The 15537-nt window shown below is 39.5% G+C and overlaps 2 protein-coding genes across 6 annotated transcripts in view; one reads left to right on the forward strand and one right to left on the reverse strand.

Moving 5' to 3' along the window:
• Positions 1-15537, reverse strand: part of septin9a (septin 9a) — a 72460-nt gene that overhangs the window by 15902 nt on the left and 41021 nt on the right. Inside the window, exon 1 of one of the 5 annotated variants that reach the window (XM_069713555.1) lies at positions 5617-5703. The exons of the other annotated variants lie outside the window; for them this stretch is intronic. The gene's annotated coding sequence lies outside the window, so the exon portion shown is untranslated. Of the gene's footprint in view, positions 1-5616; positions 5704-15537 lie in introns of those variants that run through there. 5 annotated transcript variants of the gene reach the window in all.
• Positions 10576-13452, forward strand: LOC138629686 (uncharacterized). Its single transcript, XM_069713556.1, has 2 exons — positions 10576-10629; positions 11830-13452. The coding sequence occupies exon 2, from the start codon at positions 11831-11833 to the stop codon at positions 13319-13321; it is 1491 nt and encodes a 496-aa protein (XP_069569657.1). The 5' UTR covers positions 10576-10629; position 11830; the 3' UTR covers positions 13322-13452.

Consider the following 15537-nt stretch of genomic DNA (forward strand, 5'->3'; position numbering starts at 1 on the left):
GCACCGGGATTTTCAAAAGCCACTGAAACTACGAAGAATTATAAAGAAAATTGTGACTGTGTCATCTATGTTTAGTGGCAATGTGGTCAAAACCACTGAGCCGTGCCTCAGCTGTCCGGGGTGTTGATCTTGACAGCGTGGCGAGCAGGTCAGAGGTCATGTTCCCAGTTTAGGTTGGAGAAGAGCTGCACTGAGGTTAGTCCCCGTATGACAAAGCAGTGGTTTGATCTTTTGTACAAACAGACTTGAATCACCAGAGAGGAATCCAGAGAGAAAAAAGGATTTGAAACTTGGACCAGCTTTTGTTATCTAGAGCAGGGACTCACTCGCCGATTGTATAAAATCTTTCCCTTTATTTAAACACTTTTACAACTGTGGGATACAGGATGAAGAAAGTTACCCACTTTCTACCGTTTTCTTTACCACAAATACAGTTTTGGAAACTCTTTGGAAAAGATCAGTCGCTATCAAATAGAATAATTTGCAGGTCATTGATTGAACCATCCGTTTATCACCGTTGAGCACAGTCTAACTTTAACCAATCAGATCACCGTTTTTGAACGGTCAGTTGCTTTTCGCTGTCGTCTCACCTAATTCACGCCCGCAGCTGCCAGTAAGTCCTCACAGGACACTGATCGGACCAAACCAGCCCTGGTTTAGATAAAGAATGATAACTTGAAGCCTGACGAGATAGATTGTGTGAACTCATAATCGACGGTGATGTTGTGATCTAGCGAATCCTGCTGCTTCTCGAGGAACTTAAAGACTTTCAAAAGCCCAGGATGAGTCAACAACAGCAAAACTATTGTAGTATTAGGGATCAGCTTCATCTAGTTATATAATGTTTGTTCTTTTATTAATATTGAAAATCAAGACACAACATCAGTTCCAAACATCAATGCGAAGAGTGATAATATAAACAGAAAAAGTCACAAAATTTGTAATATTTCTATAAATAACATCCTTAATTATAATTCATTCCAGTTGCAAAAGGTAAACTTAAACTGCAGTTTCTGGCCACAAACTAAACTATAACAATATCAATGTTCTCGTTGCATGTCATCCAAATTACATATAACAGCAATAATTATTTTGAAAGTATCCACCATTATTTACAATCCAAGTGAGAGCAGTCTGAGTTCATGTAATTTAAGTGCCTGCATGGAGCGTCATGTCGAACACACATTAGTGGACTAATCCACTAAATGGGATTTTAGATCTTTTGCTCTGGTCGAAAACCTTTTTACGGTCCCTAATTAAACCACCTCCTCCTTTTGTCCTTTATTTACATTCCCTGATGAGACAAAGGAGGTAGGCAGGCATGTGTCATCTTCACATTGCTAGATTTGTTTTAACGGTGACCCAGATGTTTCTTGAAAAATGAATGTGAGCGGCTGCAAATCTCATTCAATTTGATAAAAAAAAAAAAAAAAAAAAAAAAACTTTCCCGCCTCTCCACTGTTTCTCGAGCTGGATTTTCTGGGGTTGATTTCCCATAAGAGGAAGTGATGGTACAAACACAGCTGAGAAACTTGTGTTGAAGGAATCAAATGAATTCAGTTACTTTGAACTGAGGTTCCAGCAGCCCTCAAGCACAGAATCAATTTGATACCCCAAACCACATGGGTTTACGACAGACATAATCATGCATGTACACACATAAACACATTTTCCCACCCTCTCACAGTGAATCCCTTAATAAAAGGGGGAAATTGGTTTGGTGGCAGTGCAAACATGGTCTGTTGTGTTATTAAAGTCAGAGTGTTTGTGCAGCAAGGCCGAGTTCCCAGCGTCCTCATCATTCAGCTCTCAGGAGAAATGGGCCCTTTGACCCCTGCAGGGTCTAACTCACTCAATGTCACCTGGCACTGGACAGTGTCCATTTTTTTCTTCTATTCTGTATATGTGTGATGCATTTCATTTGTACACTACGCAGTATTTATGAAATAATCCCATGGCGACACACCGATTAACACTCAGTCTCCAACACTGTTAATGCAACCTTTGTAATTTCAGCCGACAAGGCCCGAGTTCTGTCCGTGTCAGTGCAAGTAGCACCAGCAGCTAGCGTCACTTTGTCGACAGTTGAGACATGTAAATTACTGTAATGACAGCAGAAACCCACAGGTTTGTCTAGACTGCCAGAGGAATGCATTTGGTACTCTATGCTGTGCTGGTGCACAAGAGACCTGTTGTCTTTCTAGGCTGCTCCGCTGCCTCTGACACCAAGCAGCTCACAAGGAAAAGGTCTCTCAGCAGCAACAAAGTGCATTTTGCAAAGTTTCATCCATATATTGTGAAATGTATGCAGCATCAGTGTAAAGTACAAACACACAAGTATGAGAGAATTTTTTTTAATTTACTAACTAACCAATCCAAGGCTCATTTATTTAATTTCTAACTAAACATCTACAATTAAGGAAAGCAATTCCACCACAGTGCAACATTCCTCACTTAAATGCAGTTTACAAAAGATATTCCACCCTAAGGCCACTGCTAAACATTAACCCCTAAGTGTGTTTACACAAAACACAATGGATCAGGAAGTTGCCAATTTTCCAAGGCTCTTTACAAAGAGGCTGACTAATAAATTAGCTAGCTATTACCTGCTGGATGCCCACTGACAGGAGTTGTTAAAAGCCATTAGCCGGGTTGTGGTAGTGACACAAAATCGTTCTTTAGCTCAGAGAGCGGGTCAGAGTGTATCAGTGAAATAGTTGGCTGACAGCAAGCGTGGGTCCACAGGGCCAGAGGGCTCAGGAATCTGACCTCTGTCCTCACACATGCCTCACCTCTAGGAAAACAGTCAGGAGCAGTCACATGCAAACCACGTTTTAAATGCAGTAATGTGTCAATATGCAGCAGCACATGGTACAAACAACAACAAGCTTTTGCATTTAGTATTTTAAATTCATGAATATCAGTATAGTCAAACAATGTTCCTCCAGAAATATTTCCACATCACATAATACTCACAGCAGCTCAAATAACAAATTGGAAAATGTCAGTTATGCTCTTATCCATTCTGTATCAGCAGAAGTACTTTAATGTTCGATTATGCATTCATACATTGTTAAAGGACAACTTTACGACAAAATAAAAAAAAGGATACAAATAAATAAAATGGTTTCACTTTACATCCGAATGCGCACAAACATACTCCCACCACTCTATCAACAGCACAACCAGCAGGAGTCCTCCGGCTCTTGGACACACTCTACACTCTGTATGTCTATGTAATATAAAGCCTGCCATTCGGGTCCTCTCCAGGCCTCAGGAGCAGTATTTATGGACTGTGACTGACCCACATTCAAAGCTCAAAGGCACAACAGTGGACAATATCTTCAGACGACCAAACTACTGAGTCAAATTTTGCTTTGTCCCAACATCAGATTGACTTGATTTTATGCATAAATGGTTGACTAAATGTGATTCCATATGTAATTTAGCTCATATTTTCTACCAGTAAAACAATATGAAATGCAGCTTCACACTGCAGCACATGCTTAAGTACTGCATAGGTCTTGTAGTTCCTCAAAATATAATGTTACACTGTATGTGTATATTGCAGAGCAGCTGGATTTCATTACACTGAGAGTTTATGATCACTGTTCCGCTTTAAAGAAACACTATTTTTACAGTCTAAGACATATTATTTGACAATGAAAATATCACCCATCCAACTGGAGGATTAAGGCCTCAAAATAGTTGAAGATTGATGATGTTAGACCTATCTATGCTCTAATACTATAATAAAGATTATATTTTCCTGAAAGTCTGCAGACAATTGCACTTATTTTTCAAAATGTATATACCACAAGTCTATGTACTACAGCCTCTAATGTCTCACATTGTCAAAGCTCTCTTACAGTGAACAGATTGAACATGCACACACTAGAAAATGTAAACCAGCTATTCTGAGTATGTACACTGTATCAAGCCAGAGATAAAAACATTATCAATTTTACCTTACAGAGCTCCGGTTACATTCATTACATATTTTGAATTTCAAAGTTATGATGCTAAATTCCACGACAGATGCATAATCTCCCTCCCCGACTCACAGCGTGCGCAGGCACACAAAGACACGCAAGATACTGAAGGTAACGATGACCTTTTCAGCGTGCCATTAAACACTGGTGAAAGGCCAGTGTCTGTTCTCGTCCCGCAATGCACAGGGGCCACAACAGAGCTCCTTTCAACAGCTCTCTGTGTGTGTGTAGATGTGTGTGTGTGTGTGTGTGTGTGTGTGTGTGTGTGTGTGTGTGTGTGTGTGTGTGTGTGTGTGTGTGTGTGTGTGTGTGTGTGTGTGTGTGTGTGTGTGTGTGTGTGTGTGTGTGTGTGTGTGTGTGTGTGTGTGTGTGTGTGTGTGTGTGTGTGTGTGTGTGTGTGTGTGTGTGTGTGTGTGTGTGTGTGTGTGTGTGTGTGTGTGTGTGTGTGTGTGTGTGTGTGTGTGTGTGTGTGTGTGTGTGTGTGTGTGTGCTTGTGAGGCTAACCAGAGGCGGGTGACTCTTTGAAAAGGTGAGGGGCGTTTGGCGTTTTCTGCTGGTTTAATATTACCAGAGAGCAGTGCCTTGTATTCTCCAGGTCAACCCAAGACAACAAAGCCTTGGTGGTACAATGCTGAGGCCCTGCTTTGTCCCAAATGTGGCATCGATAGTAGGCCAAGAATTACCGCAACCACTTTCTCATCGCTCAAACACGGACAGAAAGACAAGTCCAAAAAAGCAGACATGAAAAAATAAAGTTGAGAGAGAAACTTAATCCATAACAAAGCAGCCCAAACTAAACATAAAAAGAGAATACCCTTTGATTTTGGTCAAAATTTGATACTTAGTGTTTCCTGCTGGAAAGGACTAAAGACAACTTTCCACCGATTATCATTAGCCAAGAAGATTCCTTCAGTGTACTTTTCAAAGCAAAACTAAAAGATTCCCTTCCACACAATGTGGTGCTAACCTTTCACTTTGCACACACACTTCTGAGTGCTCGCGAGCTGATCTGGTAATAAGTCACTGTCAGAGGCAGCAGAACGTGTCCAGTGTGTGGACAATGTCAGGAGGGAGGAACCAAAACAAAAAAAAACAGAAATGTGACTTTAAACAGAGAAGCGGCTTTAACATGATGGACCAAGCCCTCTATACATACGTGTGTGTGTGTGTGTGTGTGTGTGTGTGTGTGTGTGTGTGTGTGTGTGTGTGTGTGTGTGTGTGTGTGTGTGTGTGTGTGTGTGTGTGTGTGTGTTATCCAACGACAGATTGATTACAAAGCGTGTCAAACAGCAGACATTTAGGGGATGAAAGACGGAAGAAAATGTACATGGATGAAAAAAACATTGTGAAATGTACACCTATACCTGAACTCAAAGGCATGTCTCTTTACACACTAACTTATGAGCAGCCACCATGAATGTTCAGCCCCACAATAAACTGCTACAACGACAATAACAAAAACACAATAACGACTGAACTATAAAACAACAGATCTCTCCTTCCAGGACAGCAAGCAGCAAAGAAATAAATAATAATAAAAAAAAAAAAACGTAGCCTACTTCTTCTACTTCCAACTGTATTCTTAAACGCACACACATTCCCTCCCAGTATGCAAAGCACTCACCGCGTGTGAAGTGTGTGTGTGTAAGAGTCGTCCCCTGTCGAAGTGCAGCACTCCCGTTAAGAGGCCAAACTCTGCTGTGGCTCTGGAAGCTCCCTGCCTCCCCCTCCCACCCGGGCCTGTCATGTGACTCAGCACTTAAAGCAACACGACACGCCCACTTCCTCCAAAAGACCCCCCCCCCCCACCTCCCTCCCTTCCTCCTTCCATCCCAAAAAAACAACCAAAAAAAACCTCATCTGCACAAAGAAAGTAGAAACTTCTAGTAGAGATCACATTAGACGAAGAAAAACGTGTTTGTCAGTAGCAGTGGTGAGCAACAACAACAAACAAAAACAACTGTGCACCTCTACCTTAGGGTCGCCTCCAGCCTTTTGGCCAGCTTCATGCCCCTCTCCTTTACTCCCAGAATAATTTACAACCCTAATTACCTTCCCGACCCTCTCATCTGCTCCTTGGGCTCTGCATTCATAACATCCCACTCATTCCTCTCACACAGACCTGACGCACATCACATCAGACTACTAGGATTCCCTATGACACTGCTGACTGGCTTTACTTTTAGTTTTCGAGATATTAATTAACATTCTGACGCAACACCTTTGGAGTATCAGTGTCTTTCGCACATCAGGGTTTCACAGTTTTGGGAAATACTTATTGATTGATGCAAAATCTAAGTTTTGAAAACAAAATACACAGAGAAAACAGTTTTTTGTTAAAGCCAAAGCAATCAGGCATTGCTCTGTGCTGCAGAATGAGCAGAGGATGTGGTGACACTTGTTTTTTCTCAAAAATGGCAGAAAATTATGAAATGTGGGGGGAAGAAGTGTTGAATAATCCTTCCGCAACTAAGCAGAAATGTTTGGCAAGGGTGGCAATCACACCCTCACACATTTCAACGATAAAAATCATTAGCGTGTCAAAAATATTTGTATTATCACACAAAAAGCGAGCAGCGAAAAAAAAAGTGACCATTTTCCAATTGAATAAATAATACTTAAGAGGGGAGGCCAAACTAAGAATAACAGTTTAACCTAAAAAAAAATTAAAAGCTGAAGAAATTTACACTGACAAGTCCTTCAATCTTTTTGAATTACCAGAAATGCTGCATTCACTTAATTCTTTAAAAACCTGAGAACAAACCAATTGTTTTGCCTAATTACTACTCTCATGTATATTTGCGTAATTAAAGAGGAAGGACACAGCTGTCTCCAGCCTCACAGGATGTGTAATTATACACTGGTGCAGTGGCTTCACTCACACACACACACACACACACACACACACACACACACACACACACACACACACACACACACACACACACGCACACGCACACACACACGCACTGAGGGCAGCACCTGCATTCCTTGAAATGAACAGCCATGTTCCTGAAAAAACAGGCACAATTGGTCAGAAAGATGAATTTGTTTCATGTCATTATGCAAACAGCTGCCAAGACAAACTGTTCTCCAACTCTACGCTGGCACCTCAGAGCTGGACGCCTGTTACACCCAGAGCATTATGGACCTTCTGGGTTCTGTACTATACCAACAAACACATAAAACCCAAACACACACACAAACATAGATCTGACCTTGTAAGTGGGATAAAACCCAGGTCTTAACCAAATATGGAGTTAAAATAAACCTTCGCTGTACTTAGTTTTTACAATGTGGAAAACCTAATATTTTCCTCAAACTAAGGGGCCCCCTCTCTTACAACCTCTCCTTCTTTGCCTTCTTTTCATCTCCCTCTGTCTGAAGCTCCACTTTATCGCCCCAATAAACCCCCGCACCCCGTTTAAACTGGAGATACTAAAAGTGTAGATAAACCTGACAGGAGCGCCTGGTGGGATGAGGAGTTGGTTCCTGCTTGTTGGGTTTTTAATCACCTCAGCTCTATTTTCATGTATGGAACAGCATATCCCAGTGGAGGCTTTGAAGCCTGGATCCTCTTTACAAAAAATGTTTCTGTGGATTATTCAGACATGACCATGAGACGATATTACACAAGCAAACTACAGTATAGTGAGCTGAGAAAAAAAAAAATCATGATTTCACAAATGTTATTAATAGTTTAAAATATACCTTTTGTGAGATAAAAATCCCCTCCCCTCAGGAGCTTCTTGTTAAGGACTCTGACTCCTGATTGAACCCTGCATGCATGAAGAGTGTGCCAGCTGTCATTTGTTTGATCCAACATAACTTGGCATGCTCTTTTATAACGGAGCTGCTGCCCTGCTGGGGACATGGCCTTTTCAGTTAAAAAAAAAAACCAACATCTTCATTTTGAGGAGACGGGAGGATGCAATGACTAAAAGCCGATGTCAGGGCTGATGTTTCTGGGCTGAGCTGAGCCAAGATGGTGTCATGGATTGGCAGGCCGAGCATAGAGCTGCCTGTCTGACCCATGACAGCGTTCCTCGCAGCTGTCCAAGGACTGTCATTACACAGAAATCTGACAGATAGAAGCAGCGTAGACTCACTGGGTGAATTATATTAAATGCTTTACAGAGTGTTTTCATTTTCTCTACAGAAAAGGTAGAGTGAAGTGAAGTAATCAAATGGGAAGACTGGGAGACATTTTAAATGAATATATAGGGATGCATGGAGGTGAGTTAGATGTGAAGGATAAAGCATCAGTTCTACCCCACAACTCCATAACTAGTTTAACAAATGATTACTCTTTAGCTGCAGTGAATGTTGAAGTTTCTGAGAAGAATAGAAAACTTGAACAGCATTATCGCTTGTATGGTTCTTTTGTGCTGCCCATGTGAAAGGTGTGGGTGGTGACCACAGAATACCTAAATGTTAACTTTGCGTGTGTCTCTTTTTTTTTTTTTTTTTTTTTTTTTCTAGCTTGCCAAAAGGATATACCAAAGCCTCTATGCAGCATATAAAGATAATCTGAAATGTGTCTCCATGTGTACGCGCGAGTCACACTGAGGACTTCACTTCTGTTTGGGGACAAAAAGCCTGAATGTAAATGATAAAATTCTGGGATGAAGATTTGGGTTTAAAGTTAAAATAATCTTAGGTTTAGGTTTGAGGTAGAATTACTTTAAACCTCCAGGAAATTAATGTAAGTCAATGCAATGTCTTCTGAGGTGATGAAAACACTGTGTGTGTATGTTTATGGAGGTATCACATGAATCCAGTTCCCCGGGTAAAAGCGGAAGTACTTCCTTGTATTGGAGGATTTAGCCAAATTAGACCCAGTCAGTGCTTTGAAAACAGAGTCTGCAGCCTCACAACAGCTGCCCACTCTGAACCATGTCATGTATATACATACACATGTGTGTATGTGTGTATGTGTGTATGTGTGTATGTGTATGTGTGTATGTGTGTATGTGTATGTGTGTATGTGTGTATGTGTGTATGTGTGTGTGTGTGTGTGTGTGTGTGTGTGTGTGTGTGTGTGTGTGTGTGTGTGTGTGTGTGTGTATGAATACTAACACCGAGCCGAACGGGTGATCTTTTGTTTGGTATGTTTCGGACTGTAAACTGCAGTGGACTTGAATGCAGCACTGACACAAAGCTTTCATGAGCTCCAGGCTTGATACCTTCCAGGTGTGAGGCCGACTACCTGTGTGACAGCATCTCCTGCTGGTTGCTGGAAGAGTTGCAACAGCACAGGCAGTTGAACAGGGCTGTTAAACATCTCACACACATCCTCAACTGTTCCTGATGCTACAAACCATCACAGCATAGGCAGATGAACTTCAGCATGATATTGATCTCTACGGGTTTCAACTATGCAGAACAATACTTTCATTGATCAACCATTTCTGATATTTAGCCAACTGTGCGTCTGACATTTTCTGATGTATGATAATTGTCCTGAAAAGAAAAGTAAAATTTGGGTAAATTAGTATTTACTTTGAAATAAACAAACTGGGTCTCCTGGTGACCTACTAATCTAAAACCAACACATCCCTGCTTTGAATCCACCAGAGGATCTTTTGTAGGAGGTCATCCCCGTTTCTCAACCCATAACATACTGAATAATAGATCAGCTGTGTGGCTCTGTGCACTGTACAGTAATGGCAAAATGCTAAATTAGTCAATTTTTACCACAATTTACTGACATTAATATAACTGCCAATAACTTTTATTATATTATTTCAGTGCACTCTCGGCAATAAAACCTGTCTCAAATCAAATTTGGTAAAAAGCTATAACATGTATACACTTTACAATGTAAGAAGACAATCATGGTAAATATAACATGATAGCAAATATATGGACAGTGACCTTTAAACAACAATGAAAACTTGAAATAAAGAACAAATATAAGACCAACATAAAACGTAAGCTAATTAACCATGCTCAGTCCATAGTGGTGATGGAAATGTATCTGAGAAGTTGATACTGGCTAAATAATAAACCAGACTCTGCTACTGCCTCATCCTGCAGTCCAACGGACACACCCACCGTACAACTTTCCATCCTACTTCTGCTCATTAAATTATATTTTAACACATACATGCCTGGTAAACCTCAACAAAACACTGAAACAGAGTACAAAGTCTTATTTAAATGGCCCCTAATCGTAGGTAAATAAAGTACTTCAACAGAATGGCTTCAATCCCGCAACAACGTAATGCTCCAGCATGTGTAATCAAGTAGTGGTGACACATTGATGATTCGTCCTGTGTGATTGAGATCAAGAGAATGGGAATTAATCTAATGGATAACTGACACATAAGTATTAGTCTGTAAAGGAAAACCTTCACTTAAAATGAATTTGTTTTAAAATGTTTTTTATTCTATCTGTAGTGTTAAAAATTGTGTGCTTATACATGCCTTGCAAACGTCAACAAAACACTGAAACAGAGTACCATATTGTTTTTGAATAAAAAAGGTTTCTCCAGCCAAACTGTTGTGCAATCAAACTTCCCGTTTATTGCCAAGGTTTCATTTTCATGAACCAGGAAATAGAAACCTAAAGGGAGTTAACTACTGTTCTCTCAGACACAGAGATCAGATACTCAACAGCAGCAGACTAATGCAGGTACTGTAAACTCTCTTATTTTCTGTGGCAAGATTTTAATTTGCTTTGGCTTCCATTCATGTGACTGCTCAGGCATTTAGTTCCAGTCTTAATTGTCACCGTTTCTCTGCTTAAAATCACTCTGAAGGTGAAAACAACATTTAAACACACGATGCAGGACAGTTTTTTTCTGTTAGATTTTGTATGGAGCAGATTACACTGCACTTTGTTAAGATTCTCTGAAACGTTTGCAGCATCACAAGCATACAGATACACATATTCACAGACTTCAGAGCCTAGAAACATTAAATTATTTTGTTTAATTTCCTGGTTTGTAAATTTGTTATGATTCCTCATGAAGCAAAACCTGGATTAACAAATAAGAAATAATTGATTGTGATTTATGTTTTTAACTTATTAAGAAAAAATATTCGTTTCTGATGCATTTTCACTGCGAGTGATCCTAGTTCTTTGTAAAAGTGTATTCAGAGGTTATCTGAAGCAAACACGAGCCGCCTGCATTAGACTGATCAAACAAATTAATCTTTAACTACAACATTCTCTCTGTTATTATCACTCAGCTGCAGGTCGGCAAGCAAAAACTATCTGTGGAAACAAAATAAATATTTCATACTGAAATGACATTGAAATATGACCACTTGATTGAAGTGAACCTGACTGCCTATAATAAATAAATAAATAAACTCATTAATAAACTAAAGACTTAACTTTGTAAAATGTTTGCACAAAAGGTTTACACAACATTTAAAGATATGATGCAGCGCACGTTTTTTTTCTGTTAGATTTTGGATGGAGCGGATTACACTGCACTTTCCTGGCTTCTAAATGTGTTACGATTTCTCATGAAAAAGAAACTGGACGAAAAACAAACATTGCCCCACCTCTGACATTTTAAACATACTCAGGTTCATTCCTCATACTGGTTTGAGTCTGACTGGCCAGTATTATCCAGAGGAGTGATAACAACAAATAAAACTTGTTTGAATGTTCATACGGCCACATGACTATTACTTTAAGACAGCCTGAAAAAGTTTTGAGTCCATCTTTTAGATAATCAAATTACCTATTTATCAAAATATAAACACATTCTAAAATATACTGATGCATTAGATGCATCCCTAGTTACAAATACATGTATGGAATGAGAATGTACAGTCTGGATGAACAATAAAACTCATAACTTCTTTAATATCTTTACAGGATGATGACGATGTCAGGAAGAATCACGGGTTGCTGCGCTGCTCTGTTCCTTGTTCTTACCTCTGTGTCAGCGGTACAGAGGCTCAATTCAATCAATGATTTGAAAAAAATAAAGTTTGGCCAGTCTGTGCCCAAGCACAGTCTTCTGCTGCTCCACTGGTTTGTCGACACAGTTGACTTGGACAATAATGATCTCATACAGCTGACCTTTGACCCGAACAGTGGTGATTATGGCTCACATCATTATGGCAACTTTGAAAGGATGCTTGAGCAACTGCCTCAGGGAAATACCAGATACCGATACTACACTGTTGGCAATCTCAATCGAGAGAGTTCGTTGGACCTTCCTTCTTACGTTGTCCACCCCGGGCCGGAGTATGATGGAAGAAACATGGATCGGATCATATTCAGAGTCAGGGAGCAGAATTTGGAGTGGCAAGATGGACAGATAATAGACCGGGTCTATATCACGCAGCATTACGAGACTACTGAAAATCTGGGGACAAGGTATAATCCAGATCTTACATATCAGGTCAGTAACCACCTTTTGAGACAGATAAGAGAGTTCTCTATGGAAGCGAATGAATGGAACTCACTGACGGATCTCAGAGACCGCTATGGAAGCAACGCTAACAACTCCCAGTTAGAGCACATTAGAAACACATGGGGTGACCTGGCTGGTCTTGGACTGCTGTTGTTTATTGTGATCGCTGAAAAGCACTCCACCAAGCAACACAAGAAAAAACCACAGCCTGCAGCAAGAAGGAACACTAAACCCGATTTTGTTGTCAATATCCCCGAAAGAGGACCAAGTCGTGTTCGTATGAATTTTGTAAGTCAGGCACAGAATCAGACAAGAGAGATACAACTTGAAGTGACAACAGGCAAATATGGAAAAGCCCAAATTCTTTGGAGAAATGTTCCTAGACATTTTCTACACAAAGGTGTGATGGTAGTGCTTTACAAAAATAATGAGGATGAGAAAGCCATGACGTACAAGTCTATTGGGAACACAGAGTCAGGCAGTTTTGAGACATCAGTACCCCTGAGCGAAGGCCTTCAGGTCCGGCTACACGAGGTGAGGAAACTGTGTCTCTTCTGGGAAGGCAGAGGAGAGGAGATATTCAGAGGTACTGAGTTTAAGAATCCCCAAGCAGTCAATATAACAGGCTACGATGCAAAACTACAACTCTTTGCAAAAGATGGTAAAGCTTGTGCTCGCTTATATGTGAAAAGGTATTTTAGTGATTGGAGGTCAGCATTTTCAAAGTCTTGGGTTGGGTTCTATAACTCTGCCAACAAAACCACAAATGACTATGAATGGTGGAAATGGCAATGGGCAACAAAATTCAAACCAAACACAGATTTCCATGACTTCTATTATGATATCTATGAGTATCACTCAGGCATGACTATTGCTCCAGGGGTCCAAGCAAGATTCATACTGAAGGACGAGGAAGTGAAAGCACACACACCAAGCTGGAGTGAATGAAGACCACTGGAGACACACTGTAGACAATCCTTGTATATAAAATATGATGTATAGACATAATTCCAAGCTCATTGCAAAATACAGTCCAGAAGACAATGAAATTGTGGCAGAATTAAAAGAAATGCAAGTCATTCCTTGTGTCTGTGAGTTCATTGCAGATATACTGCACAGGTGTACGTGTTGACAGATTAGGAATTGTTGTACTGAAATGTGAAACTGGGTTTGTGCTACTTTAGAAAAAGTGTGTCCATAAAATGGTTTGACCATAAAGCACGGACAAGTTGAGTTTTATACTGTAAAATGTCTATTTTTGTCATAATATTAATCAAATGTAAGGGATCATGATTGTTTGTGTATGTTTAATAAAAATGCTATCAACACATTTGGATTTCTAAACTCCCAAATATGATAAATACATACAGTATAGATTTTATGACTCTCCGAAATGTTTTTCTGTTGTTTGCTTTGTTTTTCTTCCATACTTGAATTTATTGTGCACTATAGTGTCTTATTTTGTAAATGTTGTTTGGTTAAATTTGAGATAGTGGCTCTGTAACAGGCTTGTGATGAAAGACCAAAATACTCTCAATCACTGATCTTAAACAATGTGCAACGAAGTCTTCAGGGTTTCAGTCCAGCCCAGGCTACTCAGTCTACTTTAATTCAGACAAAAAAGCCAGAGCAAAAAAAGTTCAGTGATCACAAAGAGATGTGTAGCGTGAATTCAGGTGATGTAATCTTGGTTTGGACTAAAAACCTGCAGACTCTGACCACTCTGGTACAGTTTGAAGCATCTGTTGTAAATGACAAAGTTGGACATTAGAAAGGTTTACAGCTCTATTTACAAGACTGTCGTTCCTAAATAACACTACAAAGTCGTATTTAAATGGCCCTTATTGTAGGTAATAAAGTACTTCAACAGAATGGCTTCAATCATAAATAATAAACCGGACTCTGCTACTGCCTCATCCTGCAGTCCAACGGACACACCCACCGTAAAACTTTCCATCCTACTTCTGCTCATTAAATTATATTTTAACAGATACATGCCTGGTAAACCTCAACAAAACACTGGAACAGAGTACAAAGTTGTATTTAAATGGCCCTAATTGTAGGTAATAAAGTACTTCAACAGAATGGCTTCAATTCCGCAACCATGTAATGCTCCAGCATGTGTAATCAAGTAGTTGTTTTATCAAGTAGTTTGTTTTAAAATGTTTTTTATTCTATCTGTAGTGTTAAAAAATTGTGTGCTTATACATGCCTTGCAAACATCAACAAAACACTGAAACAGAGTACCATATTGTTTTTGAATAAAAAAGGTTTCTCTATCCAAACTGTTGTGCAATCAAACTTCCTGTTTGTTGCCAAAGTTCCATTTTCATGAACCAGGAAATAGAAACCTAAAGGGAGTTAACTACTGTTCTCTCACAGACACAGAGATCAGATACTCAACAGCAGCAGACTAATGCAGGTACTGTCAACTCTCTTATTTTCTGCATTTCGGCATTTAGTTCCAGTCTTAATTGTCACCGTTTCTCTGCTTAAAAATTACTCTGAAGGTGAAAACAACATTTAAACACACGATGCAGGACAGTTTTTTTCTGTTAGATTTTGTATGGAGCAGATTACACTGCACTTTGTTAAGATTCTCTGAAACTTTTGCAGCATCACAAGCATACAGATACACATATTCACAGACTTCAGAGCCTGGAAACATTAAATTACTTAATTTCATTTCCCGGCTTGTACATGTATTATGATTTCTCATGAAGCAAAACCTGGATTAACAAATAATAAATAATTGATTGCGATTCATGTTTTTAATTTATTAAGAAGAAATATTTGTTTCTGATGCATTTTCACTGCGAGTGATCCTAGTTCTTTGTAAAAGTGTATTCAGAGGTTCTCTGAAGCAAACACGAGCCGCCTGCATTAGACTGATCAAACAAATTAGTCTTTTAACTACAACATTCTCTCTGTTATTATCACTCAGCTGCAGGTTGGCAAGCAAAAACTATCTGTGCAAACAAAATAAATATTTCATACTGAAATGACATTGAAATATGACCACTTGATTGAAGTGACCCTGACTGCCTATAATAAATAAATAAATAAACTCATTAACAAACTAAAGACTTAACTTTGTAAAAAGTTTGCACAGAAGGTGTACACAACATTTAAAGATATGATGCAGCGCACGTTTTTTTTCTGTT

Source organism: Brachyistius frenatus, unplaced genomic scaffold, assembly GCF_029030835.1.
Source record: "Brachyistius frenatus isolate BFR_SWC_R1_liver_20210118 unplaced genomic scaffold, ASM2903083v1 Contig_119, whole genome shotgun sequence".
NCBI lineage: Eukaryota > Metazoa > Chordata > Actinopteri > Embiotocidae > Brachyistius > Brachyistius frenatus.

Bases quoted from the DNA above. Each gene is read 5' to 3' on its own strand.
- LOC138629686 (XM_069713556.1), top strand. From the start codon at position 11,831: ATGATGACGATGTCAGGAAGAATCACGGGTTGCTGCGCTGCTCTGTTC.